This window comes from Pleurodeles waltl, chromosome 8, assembly GCF_031143425.1.
Source record: "Pleurodeles waltl isolate 20211129_DDA chromosome 8, aPleWal1.hap1.20221129, whole genome shotgun sequence".
Classification (NCBI taxonomy): Eukaryota; Metazoa; Chordata; class Amphibia; order Caudata; family Salamandridae; genus Pleurodeles; species Pleurodeles waltl.
Window position 1 is genome coordinate 1,379,115,439 of NC_090447.1, and position 21,599 is coordinate 1,379,137,037.

The 21,599-nt window shown below is 46.0% G+C and overlaps 1 protein-coding gene across 3 annotated transcripts in view; it reads left to right on the forward strand.

The window, feature by feature from the left end:
• The window catches only part of CCDC82 (coiled-coil domain containing 82), a 141,926-nt gene that overhangs the window by 54,762 nt on the left and 65,565 nt on the right, over nt 1-21,599 (forward strand). For 2 of the 3 annotated variants that reach the window (XM_069202394.1, XM_069202393.1), the window contains 2 exons: nt 14,017-14,141; nt 17,027-17,197. In XM_069202394.1, coding sequence (XP_069058495.1) covers nt 14,017-14,141; nt 17,027-17,197 — 296 coding nt within the window. The remainder of the gene's footprint in view (nt 1-14,016; nt 14,142-17,026; nt 17,198-21,599) is intronic. The other variant, XM_069202395.1, reaches the window with a different exon arrangement.

Below are 21,599 nucleotides of genomic sequence, written 5' to 3' on the forward strand. Positions count from 1 at the left end.
GTTTAGCTTCAAGTGGACTGACATCAGGGACTACCTGCTTGACTGGAAGGTTTGACACCAGAGTGTGCGTAAGTTGCATGTATTTATTGAATTGGGATGGTCCACAAATGTTCTATGATCACCTTCACAGATGTGCCCCTCTCTGGAGGTACCTACCAGGTGCCAACATGGAATTCAGACAGGGCCATAGCTTTGTTCTTCTTATCTTTCAACCACTACAGAGTGTCTTTGGTCAATTTACCCGTACAACCAATTCTCTTGAATGTGACAGGTGGAGGATCTTCTGAAAGGAGGACTTCCTCTAACAGGGTATTCTCTAACCTCATGGCAGGGTTATCTCTGGTTTCCATTAATCAAATATTCACTCAATAAGGTGGACAGGGCAGTAATATGACAAGATGTCAGCCATCCTCATTCCTCCATCATGTATTAATTGACAACATTTATCCAATGCAACCCATGGCATCCCTCCCCCTTACAGGAATGAGCGCACCATGCCTACCTCTGACTAAAAGAATTGCTCTGGTATCTACAAAACACGCTTGTATTGGGACAGAAAAGTCTTAAGGCATGGTAATTGAGGTGCACCCCTGCCCTGAGTGCCCAAGTGTACTGATGTCTAGATCCCTGATGCCAATTTTTGTTATAATACGCACACATGGATCAGGCGTGTGTGCCATGACATTGGCCTGTCTCACTGATTGTGGCCTTGTTGGACCGGGCGGGGCACCCAAAGAGCTACCCTCATAGTAGTGGAAGGCTACTGCCTTCACCAGGAGTTAAGCAGTATGAGCACAGAGGTGGCAGTATACTGTGCAGTGATCAGTAAGAGTGGAAAGGTCCTTTTTAAACTGTGTCACTGGAGCGAAGCCTACCGGCTCACTCATTTTTAAAGTTCAGGTGTTGTGTGCTTAAACCATCCCCTTGGACTACATTGGTTTGGTGTGTAGTGCTGTGCAGCACATGAGTGGTGTGTCTGCACTGGGTGTATATCTGTTTGGGAAGGGTTCAGTACAAGGATTATGAAGTGCTATGTTGTGTGCTTATGTTCAATACACGTTATGGGTGTACGTGTGCCTATGAATGGTACAATACATGGATGATGTAGTGGTGTGCAGTGTGTGCATACTGGATGCATACCCTGGGTGTATGCATGCGCGAGAAGGGTAAAATACATGAAGGATGTATTGCTGTGCTATATGTGCATGCTGGGTGCATAAGCAGGGTTCATGTTTACCTAGGATGGGTACAGTACACCGGAGATACACCTACCATTCACACACTGTGAAGTGATGTATGTGCTGGGTGTATGGATGCCTATGAGCGACATACACTGGGTGCGCCTACAAGTGGTACATTTCAGGTAGGACCCTGGGTTCCATTTTGGGAGACCAGGCCTGAATAGTGATAGCTTGAGGAGGTAGAGGAATCACCCAGACAGATTTTTGCATTGGTGCATTCCTATAAGTTGGGTGGGACACACATTGGGGAGGGGAGAACCAGGCTTCCCCTGTACAACTCAAAGGATGCTCTTAGATTCAGCCTGGGCCACTTCCTTGTAACAGGGCTGATAAGAGAATCATAAAGAGACTGGGCTGATAAGAGAATCATAAAGAGCAGGGATGGGAGCCCTGGGGTAACCTTTTGATGTTTGTATCACTGCAGCTGACATCCAAGTGTGAACTTGAATCACGCCCTTAGCCTGTTTTGTGGTACTATCAACTTTAGAGTTGGATGCAGACCCATCCTTTGTGTCTCCTCGGAGTCTGCTCTAGAGACCTGATTCCAAGGTAACAAGGGTTGGGGGCGCTTCTGACTTGGCAGATTAGGTTTATCACACCTATCTCTCTTTAGGTTAGCGATTAGGTTCATAATGCTAGGGTATTAGAGCCTATTTTACATCTTATATTTATTGCAAGATGGTGGGGGTCTTTGTATTCACAACTCATTTTATTTATCCTTAGATCGTTTCTCTTGCAATACAGCGAGAAGGCCTCTAATTGCCTCTGTAGGCCAACTGGTGTTAGGTCAAATAGCACTGTCTCATCTGCATAAAACAACGTTGCAAACGGTTCCGTCCATAACTTAGGGGTAAAACACCTAACCTTGGTTAAGGTTTCCACAGCATCTGCAATATAGATTGAAAAGAACAGCGGAACCAAAATACACGTTTGCCTCATCCCATTGGGGGTAGTGATCTTTTTGGACAAAGCCTCATTGCCCCCGAGCTCAACTCTAGTCCATGAACCCTAATGTAAATGGACTATCAATTTCAAAAGACCCCTTGGACATTTCCATTTACCCATTTTTTTCCCATAAAAGGGATCTATTCACAGTATAAAACACCGTTGTTAAATCTATATACAACAGGTAAAGTGGCTGCTTCCTTTTAAGGGTATAATCTTCAGCCAACAATTTCAATACCACATAACCACCCGTAGTTGAATACCCATTCCTAAAGTCCATTTGGATCAAAGGAAGAATTCTAGCTGAGTACACCCAATCTTCTAATAAACCCAGCAAATGCCTTACATTAATTTTACTTGGGATATCCAACAATGTAATTATGCGATATTTAGAGGGCAGGGAACTATCATCCTTTTTAAACAAAGGTACCTTAATGCTACCTTTCCAGGAGTTAGGAGCTTCATGCCCCTCTATTATTTCCACAAACACAGATATCAAGGACTGTGCCCACAGCTGAGGATTAAGTTTAATGATGTCTGAAGGAATACCATCTGGCCCTTGCGCCCTAGAGCTTTTCAGACCATTGATCACTGCTACAACCTCACTGGCTGTAGGGGCGAAATACTCTCCTCCTCACCCTTGCTAGACATGCTCATCACCCATTTACCCTCAACCCTTCCCATATCATCATGGGCTTTGTACAAGTCTGAGATATAGCTGACCCAGGTTTCTTCCGAAATTAAGCATGTTGTAATTTTTTTAGGTATTCCAAGAGTGTCATTAAAACCCTCCAAAAACTCTTAAGGTTGCTGCTACTCGGCGAAGAAATTGCCCTTGTCTAAAGGTTCTCGTCACCCAGGTACCACCTATGTACCCTCAACCCTTCCCATATTATCTTGGGCTTTCTACAAGTCAGAGATATAGCTGACTCAGGTGTCTTCCAAAATTAAGCTAGCTGTAGTTTGTTTAGCTATTCCAAAAGTGTCATTAAAACCCTCAAAAAGCTCTTTAGGTTGCTGCTACGCAGCGAATAAATTGCCAGTGTCCAAAGGTTCTCTCTTTCCCTCCACTTAATATGCAGCATCTGTTTCCTAAAATCTTTCCTATGCTGTTTAATCTGACTGTCCCTGAGGGGACCCCCCTTCCATAAATGCCTCTCAAATATTCTTGTTAAGCAATGTCTTGGCCCATTATATCCCAGGATTCTGCATGGCCTTACCAAACCATCCCTTATTCAGCCCACGGCCCACCATAACCCTTATGATACATTTATCAAAATCCTGGACTCCATTTTGTGTGGTGAACTGGCTTGCTCCCTCAAAATATTTAAGATATGGTATTTTAATTTGGCAGACCACACTATTCTGCGATTATTCTAACAGTGCAAATACAAACTATTAGACCACTGATGCGTTTCTTAGCCGCCCTGGCCAGCGAGATAACAGGCTTATTGTCTTCAAGAGCCCTTAATGATAGATCCATCACCCCCCAAAATGCTCTATGGAGATAATTGCATAATCAATCAAGGATGTTGCCCTCCCATTGTCAAACGTTGAGTGAGCCGGCTGATCCCCCGAACACCTACCAATAATAATTGTCAGAATAAAACTATCTAGTAGGATCCATAGTTGCCTTTCTGCTGCCTCCCCTCTCTGGCTCCCCCAGACCTGGCTGGGGATATTCAGGGCACTTTCTTTAGCTCTTTGAATGCCATCCCTCATCTGCCCCAGGGAGATTTTTACATTTGAATCACCCACCAAAAAAATAGGCACCAGGGGGAAACCGCCTTAGTTAGTTTGTTTCTAATAAGCTTGCCAGGTCCTTAAATTTAGATTCTTTACCAAAATTCAGGCGGAAGGGACATATTAATAAGTCTCAGGTCTAGACCCCTCCCAGCTTGCCCCCCCTCGATAACGAAGGTGAGGATAAGCCTGACAATGATAAAACCGAAAAAAATTCACACAATCCCAAGAGATAGCAGACCCCCCTGTATCATACTCCACTTCTACCAGAACTGCAAGACCTCCCGCCGGTCTCCCAAAGTGCCCCTTCACTGCCCACAAACTAAAAACGGCAAACTCTGACAATACCCTGTCTTCCGTTTCCCAGGGTTCTTGCAGGGCCTCAACCACAACTTAATTGTCCTTAATAACTGACTGGAGCGTCTCGAAGTTCCTTTTCATCTCAGCTATGTTCCAGGACAAAGAAATTAACCCCTAGGTATCAGAGATTATGGAATAAGGGCTTTGACGACTGCCTTTTTTAGTTAATTGCAATCCAATTCTAGTTTCTTTTGATTTTCTCAGGCAGCTCCACAAGGTTGGAAAAAATGTGTCTGCACTGAGCTGCCTTCACCACAAATAGCTCCTCCCTCCTAAAGTCAGAACAGCTTCCAGCGACCACAGTCAAAGGCGCAGGGGTCGGTAAAGAAAAGGATGGATAATTCGGCCTGCCCCAGCAACTCGGAGCTGACAGTGGATAGTTTGATGAGAGATCCTACTGGTGTATCGGCATAGCATAAACATCAAAGCCTTAAACCTAAGTTCATCCAATTATTTCAGAACCTCTTCAGCCACTGCCCTATAATGGAAATAAGCCCAAACATGAGGCCAGTCCACAGATAGTCCCTCACTGTGTGGCTGAACTACCAGAGCAATATCTTTTGAAGAATTCTTCCCCAGCCGTGCGATGGAGCGAAGGAGAGATAATAACCATGATCTGTTAAGTATCCCATCTGCATCCATGTGTACAACGATGTTCCCAAACTGGAGAGCCCAAGCCATATTATCGTGTGGAATGACCTTAAGTTCTTCTTCCACCATACATCCTCCTGAAAACCCACCTGCGTCCACCCTCCCTCCATGGGTGGGCCCCCCTCTACCTAAGGAGATACACAGCCCACCTGACCAGCCTGACCGGGATCAGGCACCACCCTTGGGATGTGTAGGAACCCTCTTTCCAGCCTTGTTACCCCCACCTTTGGCATGTTTGTGAGTATATATCAGGGTATTTTTACTGTCTCACTGGGATCCTGCTAGCCAGGGCCCAGTGCTCATAGTGGAAACCCTATGTTGTCAGTGTGTTTTATATGTGTCACTGGGATCCTGCTAACCAGGACCCCAGTGCTCATAAGTTTGTGTCCTATCTGTGTTCCCTGTGTGGTGCCTAACTGTATCACTGAGGCTCTGCTAACCAGAACCTCAGTGTTTATGCTCTCTCTGCTGTTAAAATTGTCACTGCAGGCTAGTGACTAATTTTACCAATTCTGATTGGCACACTGGAACACCCTTATAATTCCCTAGTATATGGTACCTAGGTACCCAGGGTATTGGGGTTCCAGGAGATGCCTATGGGCTGCAGCATTTCTTTTGCCACCCATAGAGAGCTCAGACAATTCTTACACAGGACTGCCCCTGCAGCCTGAGTGAAATAACTTCCACGTTATTTCACAGCCATTTTACACTGTACTTAAGTAACTTATAAGTCACCTATATGTCCAACCCTCACTTAGTGAAGGTTAGGTGCAAAGTTACTAAGTGTGAGGGCACCCTGGCACTAGCCAAGGTGCCCCCACATTGTTCAGGGCAATTTCCCTGGACTTTGTGAGTGCGGGGACACCATTACACGCGTGAACTACATATAGGTCAAATACCTATATGTATCATCACAATGGTAACTCCGAACATGGCCATGTAACATGTCTAGGATCATGGAATTGTGCCAATGGTGCCAATTCCATGCATCCCCGGGGTTCCAGCATAGGGCCCTGGTACTGCCAAACTAACTCTCTGGGGTTTTCACTGCAGCTACCGCTGCTGCCAACCCTCAGACAGGTTTCTGCCCCCCTGGGGCCTGGGCAGCCCACTCCCAGGAAGGCAGAACAAAGGATTTCCTCTGAGAGAGGGTGTCACACCCTCTCCCTTTGGAAATAGGTGTTAAGGGCCTGAGAGAAGTAGCCTCTGCTGGCCTCTGGAAATGCTTTGAAGGGCACAGATGGTGCCCTCCTTGCATAAGCCTGTCTACACCAGTTCTGGGATCCCCCCCAGCCCTGTTCTGGCTCAAAACTGGACAAAGGAAAGGGGAGTGACCACTCCCCTTACCAGCACCTCCCAGGGGAGGAGCCCAGAGCTCCTCCAGTGTGTCCCAGACCTCTGCCATCTTGAATGCAGAGGTGTGAGGGCACAATGGAGACCTCTGAGTGGCCAGTGCCAGCAGGTGACATCAGAGGCCCCTCCTGATAGGTGCTTACCTCTCTCAGTAGCCAATCCTCCTCTGTGGGCTATTTAGGGTCTCTCCTGTGGGTTTCTCTTCAGATAACGAATGCAAGAGCTTACCAGAGTTCCTCTGTACTTCCCTCTTCGACTTCTGCCAAGGATCGACTGCTGACTGCTCCAGGACGCCTGCAAAACCGCAACAAAGTAGCAAGAAGACTACCATCAACATTGTAGCGCCTAATCCTGTCGGCTTTCTCGACTGTTCCTATTTCCTGGTGGTTCATGCTCTGAGGGCTGTCTGCCTTCACCCTGTAATATACGCCAAGAAGAAATCTCCTGTGGGTCGACGGAATCTTCCCCCTGCCACCACAGGCACCAAACTACTGCATCACCGGTCCTCTGGGTCCCCTCTCATCTTGACAAGAGTGGTCCCTGGAACACAGGAGCTGGATCCAAGTGTCCCCGACAGTCCAGTGGCCCTTCTGTCCAAATGTGGTGGAGGTAAGTCCTTGCCTCCCCACGCCTGACAGTAATCCTGTGTACTGCGTGATCTGCAGCTGCTAGGGCTTCTGTACACTCTTGCAAGGATTCCTTCGTGCACAGCACAGCCCAGGTCCCCAGCACTCCGTCCTGCATTGCTCAACTCACTAAGTCGACCACCAGCTTTGTGGGACCCTCTGCTGTAGTGTTGAGACGACCGCCGTGCTCAGATATCTTGAACGCCTGTTCAGGTGCTTCTGCGGGTGCTGCCTGCTTCTGCATGGGCTCTCTCTGTTGCTGAGCGCCCCCTCTGTCTCCTCCTCCAAGAGGCGACCTCCTGGTCCTTCCTGGGCCCTGGCAGCACCCAAAACCTTCAACCGCGACTCTTGCAGCTAGCAAGGCTTGTTTGTGGTCTTTCTGCATGGAAACAACTCTGCATTCTCCAGCACGCCGTGGGACACCTTCTGACCAAAGGAGAAGTTCCTGGCACCTTCCGTTGTTGCAGAATCTTTGGCTTCTTCCACCCGGAGGTAGCCCTTTTGCACCTTCATCCGGGGTTTAGTGGGCTCCTGCCCCCCTGGACACTTGCATGACTCTTGGACTTGGTCCCCTTCCTTTACAGGTCCTCAGGTCCAGGAATCCGTCTTCAGTGCTTTGCAGTCAGTTGTTGTCTTTTCAGAATCCCCTATCTCGACTTTACTGTCTTTCTGGGGTAGTAGGGTAACTTTACTCCTACTTTTCAGGGTCTTGGGGTGGGGTATCTTGGACACCCTTAGTGTTTTCTGACACTCCAAGCGACCCTCTACACACTACACTAGGCCTGGGGTCCATTCGTGGTTCGCATTCCACTTTTGGAGCATATGGTTTGTGTTACCCCTAGGCCTATTGTCTCCCATTGCATTCTATTGTGTTCTACAGTATTTGCACTACTTTTCTAAGTGTTTTACTGATTTTGGTCTGTGTATATATTCTGTGTATTTTACTTACCTCCTAAGGGAGTATATCCTCTGAGGGTTGGCATATGGTCACTAAAATAAAGTACCTTTATTTATAGTAACTGAGTATTGTGTTTCTTGTGATATAGTGCTATATGATATAGGTGGTATAGTAGTACCTTTGCATGTCTCCTAGTTCAGCCTAAGCTGCTCTGCTATAGCTACCTCTATCAGCCTAAGCTGCTAGAACACTACTAATCTACTAATAAGGGATAAATGGACCTGGCACAAGGTGTAAGTACCATAAGGTACCCACTATAAGCCAGGCCAGCCTCCTACAGGGTGGCCTCCACCAACTTATATGGAATTACAGCCCTGCCTGAAGAAACCAATGTGGCGCATGCCGCTGGAACCAAAACCAAGGCACTCACAGGGGCAGAGGGGAATTCAGACTTACTGATCTCATCAGTGTCTGACACTAGAGGATTCCTGGGTGGAATAGCGTCAGCCAAGAACTTGACCTTTCTAGGCCTTCTCTTAGTTATTCTTCTCACTTCTTTTTTCCTTATGGGAGGATTTTGCTTGATTTTTCTGAGAAGACTTTTTTTTAGATTTCTCCTTTCCCGGATGCTGACCAGGTACTTGGTTAATAACTTCCAGCTTAATTCTGCTAGCTTTGTTAAAAATAGAAAAGACTTCCCCTGCTTCACATGGTGCCTGAAGAGAACCCGAAGACCCTGGGTTATTGCTTGATGCCTCTGTGGCTGGGAAGCCGGCCTCAGAAAAGAGAACTTCAAGATCACTTAGACCCAAGGATTGATCGCATTCATTCTCCCAACACAAGAAGACCCTGAGATCACCTGCCTGTGTGCACTTATCGGCTGTGTAGGTTACGGAACTCATTACATTAGACTTGAACACCTACCTGCTACTATATCACTGATAGCATGTCTAACATATGGTTGGCGCTGTCAGTATACTTTTCTAGTAGGGACAAGGTGGATCCCAAAATACGTGCAAGACTCTGTAGGGATCTAGAAAAACATATATAGTCTTCAGAAATATTAACCGGCGGGTTCAGCATTAGGTCCGAAGAGGCTGAAAGATTCCCCTGATCCGAGATGGGCATACTAGGTGTGCTTGAAAATAAGGCCATGGCCTGTTTCTGTTTCTTTGATGATTCTGACAGTGGTTCCCCACTCCTGTTCAGGGCCAGAGACTCAGGTCTGAATGGGGAGATCTCAGGTAAAGTATAATACAAGCTTAATGGAGGTTGAGAACTAAGAGGGACTGCTGTTCCTTCCTTGCCACTCCTGGCACTAAACATATTGAGAACTTCTCCCCAGAAAAGTGCCGGCCGGATACGCCCAGAAGAGATGCTTGAGTCTGCGTCATCCACAAGGTCAGTGAGTTGGAGATGGCAGTTAAAGTAGCCGCCTCACCTCCCACCTGGCAACCCGATCTTCAGTATTAACGACTTCCGCTCAGACTCCCCCAATTATATTGACTGGACAGCTGCTGTCATGTCTTCTAACATTGTAGCTTTATCCTCAGTCAATCTTTGGAAAAGGTTGGAATTTTGCCCCCTCTTTTAATAATACCCAAACAGGGGGGCTCTACTCCTCATTGGCTTTGCCTTAGTCTTTTGGCACGATCGAGTGAACAGCGTATGGCCTGACCTCAATTTTTAGCCTTTGTTTTTGCACCCACTTGGGTAGACCGCTGAAGAGACAGTTCCTTTGAATCACTTAGGGTCTAGCTTCACAGGCCCCACTGGCAAAGTCCCGGTGTGCAGACCTTAATTGGACACTCTCACATTAAATTGTCACATTGCTGTAATACTATCACGCTCATATATATTCAGACTCAGACGCTCTTAATTCTTCCAATTCTTGAGCTTGTAGGCGACATGGGCCGCTTTAGCAAGTTCACTTACAGAAATAAGTTGGCACGGTTATAGTTTAACAAGCTATCAACGTCCAGTTATTAAGATGTACTAAAATCCTAGGCCAAGTAGGGCACACCCGAACAATGCAAGCAGCATCCAGGCCTAGCTGGACCGCTTCTGCGAGGACTGGGGCACACACTCAGCAGTGGCTAGCTGCAGCCAACGCACTCACCACTGCATTACTGTTCTTTTCCCTACTGTCCCCTGCCATATCATCTCATTTTGGCTCCTCACCAAGAGCCAAAACGGAAATTGTGGGCTTTTTGCAGGCTTGATACAGGCTTGCTGCATCTTAAAACTACTAGATAAAGCGCAGTGCATACTAAAGCTGTGAAAAAGCTTCTGCTTAATATCCTAGTCTCTTTAATATGTCTTTAATGTGTCTTACGACCGGCTTGTGGAGCCCAGTGTGGAAAGAGAGAGGTGGTAGTGCCAGGTATAAGCAGAACGACACAGGCAGAGGTGCCGCTCACCCGCCTCACCAATTTAAATGCACAGAAGCCCTAGCAGCTGCAGTTCTGTCGACCCACTGGAGATTTTATCTTGGCTTCCAGTGCAGGCTGAAGGCAGACAGCCCTCAGAGCATGCACCACCAGGAAACAGTCGAGAAAGCCGGCAGGATTAGGCGCTACAATGTTGCTGGAAGTCTTCTTGTTACTTTGTTGCGGTTTTGCAGGCATCCTGGAGCAGTCAGCGGTTGATCCTTGGCAGAAGTCGAAGAGAGAGATGCAGAGGAACTCTGGTGAGCTCTTGCATTCGTTATCTGAAGAGACACCCACAGGAGAGACCCTAAATAGCCCTCAGAGGAGTATTGGCCACCTAACCAGGTAAGCACCTATCAGGAGGGGTCTCTGACGTCACCTGCTGGCACTGGCCACTCAGAGGTCTCCATTGTGCCCTCACACCTCTGCATTCAAGATGGCAGAGGTCTGGGACACACTGGAGGAGCTGTTGGCACCACCCCTGGGGTGGTGATGGACAGGGGAGTGGTCACTCCCCTTTCCTTTGTCCAGTTTCGCACCAGAGCAGGGGTTGGGGGATCCCTGAACCGGTGTAGACTGGTTTATGCAAGGAGGGCACCATCTGTGCCCTTCAAAGCATTTCCAGAGGCCAGGAGAGGCTACTCCTCTCAGGCCCTTAACACCTATTTCCAAAGGGAGAGGGTGTAACACCCTGTCTCAGAGGAATTCCTTTATTCTGCCTTCCTGGGACTGGGCTACCCAGACCACAGGAGAGCAGAAGGCTGTCTGTGGATTGGCAGCAACGGTAGCTGCAGTGAAAACCCCAGAGAGCTAGTTTGGCAGTACCCGGGGTCCATGCTGGAGCCCCGGGAATGCATGGGATTGGCACCCCACTACCAGATTTGGCTTGGGGGGACAATTCCATGATCTTAGACATGTCACATGGCCATGTTCGGAGTTACCATTGTGAAGCTACATATATGTATTGACCTATGTGTAGTGCACACGTGTAATGGTGTCCCCGCTCTCACAAAGTCTGGGGAAATTGCCCTGAACAATGTGGGGGCACCTTGGCTAGTGCCAGGGTGCCCTCACACTTAGTAACTTTGCACCTAACCTTCACTAAGTGAGGGTTAGACATATAGGTGACTTATAAGTTACTTAAGTGCAGTGTAAAATGGCTGTGAAATAACGTGGATGTTATTTCCCTCAGGCTGCAGTGGCAGTCCTGTGTAAGAATTGTCTGAGCTCCCTATGGGTGGCAAAAGAAATGCTGCAGCCCATAGGGATCTCCTGGAACCCCAATACCCTGGGTACCTAGGTACCATATACTAGGGAATTATAAGGTTGTTCCAGTGTGCCAATCAGAATTGGTGAAAATGGTCACTAGCCTGCAGTGACAATTTTAAAACCAGAGAGAGCATAAACACTGAGGTTCTGGTTAGCAGAGCCTCAGTGATACAGTTAGGCACCACACAGGGAACACATATAGGCCACAAACTATGAGCACTGGGGTCCTGGCTAGCAGGATCCCAGTGACACAGGCAAAAACAAACTGACACAAAAGTACAAATGGGGGGTAACATGCCAGGCAAGATGGTACTTTCCTACAAACGTATGGTGGGTAGCTGTACTGGAGAGATGTCTTGATCTTGATGGCACCTAGTGAAACTATCATTTTGATGTGCTGTTACCTAATTCATTTCAACTACTTGCTCTAAATATACTTTCCTATCAAAGAGCTGTGGCACATGGAACACAATAGATCGCCTGACTTCCTACAACACATCGAGCAATGGAACTTATTTCTGTTCTGTATCAGACTAAATAGGTGAAAGTTGACACTTAAAACCAATCATAAATCTAAATGTAGGTCTGAGATGGTGCGCACAACTGGAGTAACAAAGATGTACCAGATATTGCACAGTAGATATAGGGAATGAACAGATGTATGATGATGATGGAGAGACCCATGTATGATGCTATAGTTGTCCTCAAAAACATGAGGAGATATGTCACTCCTAAATGTCTTATTCACACTTTGATTCAAGGAACTCTAAATGTTATGACTCTATATCTCCCCAACCTTAATTCTCTCTTTTGGCCCCCTTATGTTGGTGCTCCATACAATGTGAAGAGCTGAAATGTGTAACATGCATGGTATGGTTATTGTCTTTGGAAATGCTCCTAATGTGTACTGTTTGTACATGTTGATGAATAGATTGTTTTCTCTTGGAGAGCTATAAGTAATGCTAAGATGGGTTGGGGCAGAGGGGATAGTGGTGACTTCTGTCATTACATATGGAAAAGTAGAAAAAGATGTATTAGATCTACTCCTGCTGTCTTGCCTCCCCTTCAATTGACTGATTGAGTTATCAGGGGGTGAAAGAAGATCAATAATAGTCTAGGGTGCTTGATTTGGCCACAATTCACCGAGAACTATGAGATCCAGGTTTTGTGATGAGATATTGTCTCCAGTTTAAATGCAGTGTTTTCCGTAGCTCTACATTTTATGCAAGAGGTATTTCAGAGCTAATGTTGTTTCTTTGTTTGACGGGGAAGGAGGAGCTCAATCAGGTTATTTGAGTCCAGTATTTTTGGGGTTTTAGGGCTCTACATAGGGCAAGGTGAATGGCCTGTCAAAACAAGAATATGATGTCATTCCATTTGTTGTAGTAGACATGTTTGTCAAATGTACTTTTGATTCATAGTCATGCAGGAATTATTTTATATCTACTGGTTGAAAAAGTTTGGGGTAGTAAAGTAGTAAAGTGCACAGAGTTCTAAGGCTAACAAAAACAAATGTCAGCAAAACATGGAGCGGGGATGGCAAAATGTTTGGTGAAGACCAACCTAAGGCTGAGGGGGTCTAACAGAAAGATGAAGGTCAAAGTAGGAGAATAGACATGTTAAAGTTAAGTTTGTTGAATCTGCTTATGATAGACACTTGTAAATTATGCCAAGAGATTACGATTTTCATAACACTGAATAATACCTTTCAGAATATGAAGTCTGTGCACTTGGTATTCTACCTATCTGAAGCAATTGTTTTAATATTTAGAAGGTATTGTGATTGTTGATATGGGTTTTTGATCGTAGGCAGATGGGTGTCAGCCGGGCATTCATCAAAAACGGGCCCGGGGGCCACCTGTTCGTCACAGGTCTAAGCACTTTGTTTTAAACAGCACAACCCCTGCTCCATCTCCAGTCGGCCGCCTCTTGCTGTCACACCATCTGCCATAGGAATGTTGGCTAACCACCATTGGAACCTTGACCGACTTTAGGAGGGATATTCAAGGCTTTTGAGTACTATGAAAGGCATGACTGTCAAAAACAGAAAAAAACTGTTTCCCCCACGTGCCGGGGGGAAACTCCCAGCATTTCGGGGACACTGTATTTTTTTGTTTGCATGAAAAGGCCCCAGTTTGGAGGGTTGTTTTTGTAAAACAATAAAATGTGACCAAAGCCCCCTTGACATGGGGGTTGGAACGCATTGACAGGTTTGACAAAAGTACATCTGCGCTCGCACTTTTAGCGAAATTTCCCACCCGGGTGCTATGGTTTTAAAAATAGGGCCTTTCTCCCCTACAGTAGTTCTCTAGAATTATGCCAAGTTCACTCCAACCTTTGGAATACATCTACTCTTCATTAAGCTACTATAGATATGGTTGTTCCAGCTGCTGTAAACCACAGCCTAGTACAACTTAGATCTATGTTCCCAGATCCAGTATTCACGGAAGTAGGAAAGAGTGTACAACTAATGGAATTTGTTGTTTTGTTTTCTGTATTAGGTGGAACAAGGCAGAAGAGGTATGCAAAGGAAATGATAGCATCACTCAATCACTTGGATGAGCGCATCATAGCTCCTCGTCTTGAAAACCTGAAGTCTCGAAGTCGATGGAAAGACCAATATAAGGTGCCTCTTACTTTGGTATTTTGAATATCAGTTTCGGACAGTGAAGTTAGATGAGGGCTGCCCTGACTTTTGACATTATTTTTTGTTTGTTTCTTCTCTTTCTATGCTTGTATACACCTCAATAGAAAACACAAACCTCACAGCTTGGAAACTTTTTGTCATCTTTGTTATGAATGTTTTAGCCACACCATTCGTGGCAGGTTTGAACTTTTGTTCAGTTGTGCAGCTTTTGAGATACACTTATCTGTGCCTGGGTATACTCAAGTTGTGCTTCACTATCATAAAATGTACATGTTGTGAATTAATAGTCATAACTTCCTTTAAAGGGTTTTTCTGTAGGAGTAGCAGCCAGCATCTTACTTACTTGTTCACAGAACTGCAGGGTCACATTTGAAAACATCTCACACTGACCTTAAGACTGTGGTTTAATGTTGATCTGCAATGTCTCCTCCATTGTCCTCTTCTGTCGCTTGTTAAGGTACTCAGTCCTTTCTACCGCTTTATGCTGCCTTCCCGTGTATGCTGCTTTCCCCAGCCACCGGTAGGCATCTCCCTGAATCTTTGATCATGCTGCCTGTGCAGATGGTGTGCAGTGATTACCACTGGGGATTTTCACCAGGCCTAACCCATCACCACAGGCTCCGGTGCTTACATTTTCAGATCTGACAATTCGCACTGTTGTGCACTCCCTTTATAGTAGTAAAAAGGCAGTTTTGTAGGCCTTTTGTTGCAAAATGAAACTTTCATGTGACCACTTTGGGGATTCGATTTGACAGCTACCTATAGTTACATCATGTAGCGCTGACCAAGATTACACCAGAGGAGTCGGATTCCATTCTTCAAAGGTCTACTGGAAAAGTTATATTGAGACTAACTCACATTTTTCTTTTTTACCACCATTCTAATAAGGCAGTAATAGGTTTAAATGTTTTTTTTTTCACAAACATGACTAAAATAAAATTGAGATCGCACTACTGGGGGCTTTCTTTTACAGAAAGAGACAGATATTTTAAAAGGCCAAAACCTTTCTGCACATCAGCTGTCAAATGGATCGACTTTGGGACGCACGTTTACTTCCTTACAATAGGTAACTTTTACATGAAAAAAGTGGGATATCATTTTTAACTATAAAATAAGTTAAATTAATGCTAAATAATGACAGTTGCCTAATAGTGTAAGATATGTGTTCACCACAGCTGTGCAGCAACAAGTAACGACCTGCATAAGACTGCCACGCACCTCAGAGGCACACGGCAGCTTGATGCCTTGGGACACTATAGCGGTCATTACAGGTCTGGCGGTCTCTTGACCGCCAGACTCACGGTGGTGTTCGGACCACTGCCAATGCCACATTATGACCACGGCGGTCGGCCGCAGTCGGACCGTCAGCACCACCAGAATTAGGTGTCTCTGCGGTCTGGCAGTCGTGACGTCCTAATCCGCAAGTGCAGCGCTGGGGATTACGACTTCGTTCTCTGCCAGCAATTTCATGGCAGTAACACCTCCATGAAAAGGCCAGCGGTGAATGGGTGGAGAGGCCCCCCTGGCCAGCACTGTAGCAATGTGCTCGTGTACCCTGCACCCTACATCATTGCGGCCGGCTCGATTACAAGCCGCAGACAATACTGTATGGTGTTTCCTGCTAGGCTGGCGGGCGGAAACTCAAGTTTCTGCCCGCCGACCTAGCGGGAAACTCATAATGGCCCCGGCTGGGAGGTAGCCACAGTGTCGGCACAGTGTCGGCAACCTCCCCGTCGGAGGTTCGGCGGACGTCCTTAACTGTATATCGAACTCATAATGAGGACCTATGTCATTACCACACCTAGATTGCCACGGTTTCTTCTTTACATAGGTTATTTTGTTAGTCTGTTTCCAATGGTTCAGGGATTTAACAAGAGATGCTGCTGGTATTATGCTTGCTTTTTGCTAAAACACATATAATTGAAGCATTGTTGAGACGTCCTGTCGAGAACGCAAGTCCAACTGCAGTGCTTACATTTAATATTGGTAAATTACTAACCATTTTCATGCATAACAGCCATCTGTGAGCTGTATCAAAATACTTCAACGACGATGTGCAGCCTAAAAACGATTCTCTTGGTGCATGATGTTACAATAAATACATCTTTGAACCTATGCAACGTCATCAAACAGATCAACATTCTAGAATGCCCGTTGATAGTGATTGGTGTAGCTGGACTGGGTGGCGAGGACAGCTGTTGTTCTCTGCACCGGATGGGCTCTTTAAGAAGCAGTGTCTTCTGAGATTCTCTTTATTAGAATACCTACGTTATTGCTAACCCGTACCGAATTGCCCAACTTTAGCACTGCCTTTTTAATCATCAGTTTCAGGACTGGCTCACTGATTGTGGAACAGAATGACACAGCCAGGGAGACAGAAGCAGAAAAGCAGAGGAGGATTACTTGATCTGCAAGAATTGGTTCTTTCTATGCTCCTGTTTTTTCTAAAAGATTAAAGCTCGCCTGTTTTCAGGTGCTTAGCTGTAGATGTTGAGTGCACTTTTCCTGTTTAATTATTCGTTTGACTTAACGGCCATGCACATTTTATATTTTTTAGAGGTGCTTTCTTAAAGAAGGTATTTCATTGAGGATTCTTAAAATTACTGATCTAAGTAGACAGCAGCACCCCCGATTTAGAGCAGGAAACTGTTTTAGATCTAAAAGAACGGTTTTATTTTATCTTTCACCTCAATTTTAATTAGGAGATTCAGTTCTAGTCAGTAGGGAAATTAAATTTCTCCGATGTGTTTTTCTAAATTTGCCTATTTTCTGACCCAAAAGGTTGGCATCCATAATATCTCTAAAACCACATAAGGTACTACAGTTAACTCTGGAAGAGTAACAAGTTATGTTTTTTGTAACAGGAGCGAGTGGAAAGTTATCCATTTATCCAGATTACAAATTGCAGAAGTACTGAGACTGTCTGCCAAGCCTGTGGATTAACGCGATACGTTTCTTTTGAAGTGCTGTTATCAGGAGAGTTGTACAACAATAAAACATTGGAAACTGATGATTTCATGCAGAATGACAGACAGGTAACATTTTATATACTGCAATTTTACAAACTCTTTTTGATTATAATTCATCTTCTTTGCATGCTGACGAATATTCCTTCATACTGATTTCCTAATGATTTCCTTATTTACTGAAAATTACCTGACTCGTGCCTCCACGAGCCCGCATCCAGGTCTTAGCCCTGCAATTCATGCTGCACTACTACAGCCCACCGCTTAGTGGTGCTGTTTACCATGTCTGCCAGATCTTTCTACAGCCAGATTGCACGTTTTCCTTACTCAAGCATGGGTAACACTATTTAATGGTGCTTTACCTGTAGTACGAGTAATAAAGCCCATGGGCTTGAGTGCACACACTTTCAGACACGCAGTACAAGTGCTCCGTCTGGTATCTCCAGCAGCATGGCAGCACTCACACTGCTAGTAGAGGATGTGGAGTTACCGACAGAGCTGCCTATTTTGGAACTGGGGAACAAGGTCCGAGTCTCAGCGTCCGCTGAACATCGTGTGATTCTGGGCAAATCACTTGAGGCCATATGTTCAAAAATTAGGAAAAGTGATTTCCAAATTGCGATTCACAGTTTGGAAATTGCAATTCCTACTGTACTAAAGAGTGTATTTTAAATTAGCTATTTCAAGCGAGGTCGCAAATCGAACTAATTCATGAATTTTAATGAGGTAGTTTGCAGCTCATGACCCACTATGAATCACAGCAATCAAAGGGATGGTAGCCTGGTGGGGTCAGCAGACATCCATATCTGTAAACGCTTTTTAATGAAGCAAAAAATTTTCTTTGACATACAGCCCTTTTACCTTAAAGAAAAAGGGAATGTGTTTCAACAGAAAAAGAAAACTTTTAAGTTTCACTTTTAATTTTCAAAAGGGAAATCAATTAATCTCCTCTGACCTTGTTTGATGTAACTGGTGCTTATGTGAAGCTCTCCAATAATGTTGTGTAAAGTTTGCGCTATTTAAAGAAAATGCAAAAAACTGCAGGACATTTGCAGGCAGGTAGTTGTCTCTCCTGTGCCCAGAAAGCCAAGGATAGTATGGGCATGAAGCAGCTAAGGTCATCGCCCATATTACCACTCAGCCCTTCTGGGCTAGTGTTAGAAATGGGTTCTCTAGTTGGCAGTTGGTTTGCACCATGTCCAAGTAGAGACCCTCACTCTAGTCAGGATAAGGGAAATACCCAGCTCAGATAACCCCTGCTCACCCACTTGGTAGCTTGGCATGAGCAGCCAGGCTTATCTCAGAAGCAATGTTTAAAGCATTTGCACATAACACACAGTAGTACAGTGAAAACACTACAAAAGGACACCTCACCAGTTTTAGAAAAATAGCCAATATTTATCTGTGTAAAACAAGACTAAAACAAGAAAAATTCAACATACAGTAATAAAGCGAAGAATTTTGCAAGAATTAACTTAAAAATACAGTTCCTTGAAGTCAGTAGCTCCGTCTGGTGCTATCACGGCATCGTGAACAACAAATCCAACAGTTCAGGTCGACCGTGGTGTCTCGGGCTAGCTACGGTGTTGGGAAGACCCGCAAACAGTACCTTGGAAATGTAGGGCATCGTGATCCTCGTGATGAGATCTGGAGTGCGGAGTCACTGGCGTCGCAGGCGTAGGTTCCAGAGGTCGGTGAGGGGGTCATCAGGCCCTTGAAGTCACACACGTTGCAGATCGAACTCTGGGCTGATGGCGAAGTGAGGAGTGTTGGGGTGGATGGTGTCGGGGCTGCATGTGAAGCGGGACGATGCGAGTTGATGGGGCCCACAGGTCACGGTGCAGGCTGTGGCTGGGTGACGACGTCCTGCGGTGTTGGTGAGACCAGGACTGCGTGTGAAGTGGGCAGTGCGACATGCAGTGTCTCCAGGTCACCATGGAGGCAGTGTCGCCGTCATTGCTGAAGCACTGTCATCGGTAGGACCAAGGCGGTGGTGCAGCGTGGGCTCCGTGCGGCGCCCACGGGTCACGGTGCAGACAGGGGTGTCTGGTGACGACACTGGAGTTGATGGCCCTGGAATCGGTGGACCTGGCCTGCCGTGCGGGACGGGACGGTGCTTCCTGTACCTCACGAGCGGTGTCCCCAGGCCACGGAACAGGCAGTGGCGTCCGTGTCAGCGTGGAGGAGCATCAGCGGAGAGGCAAAGTCTGCGGTGTGAGCAAGGCGATGCAGCGTGCGGGGCCCACAGGTCACAGTGCAAGCAGCGGCTTAGTGACAGCGTCAGGTGGCGGTGTCAGTGAGACCAGGGTTGCGGTGCGACGTGGGGCAAGACTCTGTGGCATCGTCAGGTCACGGTGTAGTCAGCGGCGTCGTTGATGGCGTTGCAGTGTTTTTTCTTCTGTTGCAATACAAAACACACAGTTCCCAGGGCTGTAGGCAGATGAAGCGGAAGTCTTTGATATCCCTGAGACTTTCAATAGGAGGCAAGCTCTACTTCAAGCCCTTGGAAAAACTTCACAGGCAGGATACACAGCAAAGTCCAGTCTTTGCCCTCTTTAAGGCAGAAGCAGCAACTGCAGGCCAATACAGCAAAGCACACACAGAAAAGGGGCAGTACTCCTCCTCCTGCTCTTCAACTCTTCTCCTTGGCAGAGGTTCCTCTTGATCCAGAAGTGTTCTAAAAGTCTGAGGTTTTGGGTCCACTACTTATACCTAGTTCTGCCTTTGAAGTAGGCAAACTTCAAAGGAAAATCTTTGTTGTTGACAAGATCCTGCCTTGCCTGGTTCTGGCCCTAGACACACACCAGGGGGTCGGAGACTGCATTATGTGAGGGCAGACACAGCCCTTTAAGGTGTAAGTGACCACTCCTCCCTCCACTCTAGCCCAGTTGGCCCATCAGGATATGCAGGCTACACCACAGCTCCCTTTATGTCACTGTCTAGAAGGAATTCGCAACAGCCCAACTGTCAGTCTGACCAGGACATGGAATACACAAGCAGGCAGAGGCACAGAGTGGCTTAAGCAAGAAAATTCCCACTTTCTAAAAAGTGGCATTTTCAAACAGACAATTTAAAAACCAACTTTACAAAAAAAAAATTGGCAGTACTTCACTGTTAGGACATGTAAAACACACCAGTACATGTCCTACCTTCTAAATATACTGCACCCAGCCCAAGGGCCTACCTGGGGCCTACCTTAGGGGTGCCTTACATGTAGTAAAAGGGAAGGTTTGGGCCTGGGAAGTGGGTACACTTGCCATGTCAATTTGGCAGTGCAAGACTGCACACACAGACACTGCAGTGGCAGGTCTGAGACATGTTTACAGGGCTATTCAAATGGGTGGCACAGTCAGTGCTGCAGGCCCACTAGTAGCATTTGATTTACAGGCCCTGGGCACACATAGTGCACTTTATTAGGGACTTTTTAGTAAATCAAATATACCAATCATGGATAAACCAGTCACCAATACAATTTACATAGGGATCACTTGCACTTTAGCACTGATCTGCAGTGGTAAAGTGTGCAGAGACTATAAACCAACAAAAACAGAGTCCAACATACCATAAAAGCAGGAGGTCAGAAGGCAAAAAGATAGGGGAAGCACTCCAAAGGATGCCAGGTCTAACAGCTAGGATAAGAATTACTTAATCGCTTAGGGGGATTGGCTTCTTGGTAACCTGTTCTTGCTCATACATCATACAAAGTGCCGTTGGATGTCTCGAAATAAAGAGGGTTTGCTTTTTATTAGGTCAGCCTATCAATCCTTGGATTCAAACCACAGCTTATTCCTTAATAAAGCACCACGGCCAGAGTGATTTAGAGCAGCAGCAGTCAAAAGCTCACATTCAGAATCCGGAGAGAGACCAGAGGGTCTTGTTTTATTGTTCTGTTTTAACCCAACTGCATCAGTCACAGTGTTAATAAACAGGCTCATGGCGATTTGTGTCAGTACTGCTGTTCACACTCTGGGGCCCCAGCACACTGAATCATAGGGTGGCGTGTAACAAACTTGGTTCAGTCACAGAGTGGCAGGCAACAAACTTGGTTCAGTCACAGGGTCACATGCAGAAGCTTTGTTATAGTCGCAAGATGGCATGCAACAAACTTGGTTCAGTCAGAGGGTCACATGCAGAAACTTTTGTTATAGTCACAAGGTGACATACAACAGGCTTGGTTCAATCACAAGGTGGCATGCCACGAGCTTGGTTCATTCACAATGTGACATGCCACAAGCTTGGTTCACTCACAGGGCGGCATGCAACAAACTTGGTTCACTTACAGGGCGGCATACAACAAGCTTGGTTCACTCACAGGGTGGCATGCAACAAACTTGGTTCTATTACAAGGTGGCATGCAACAAGCTTGGTTCAGTCACAAGGTGACATGCAACAAGCTTAGTTCACTCACAGGGTGCCATGCAACAAACTTGGTTCAGTAAAAAGTGGAGAAACTGAAGACTGCAGTGACGCC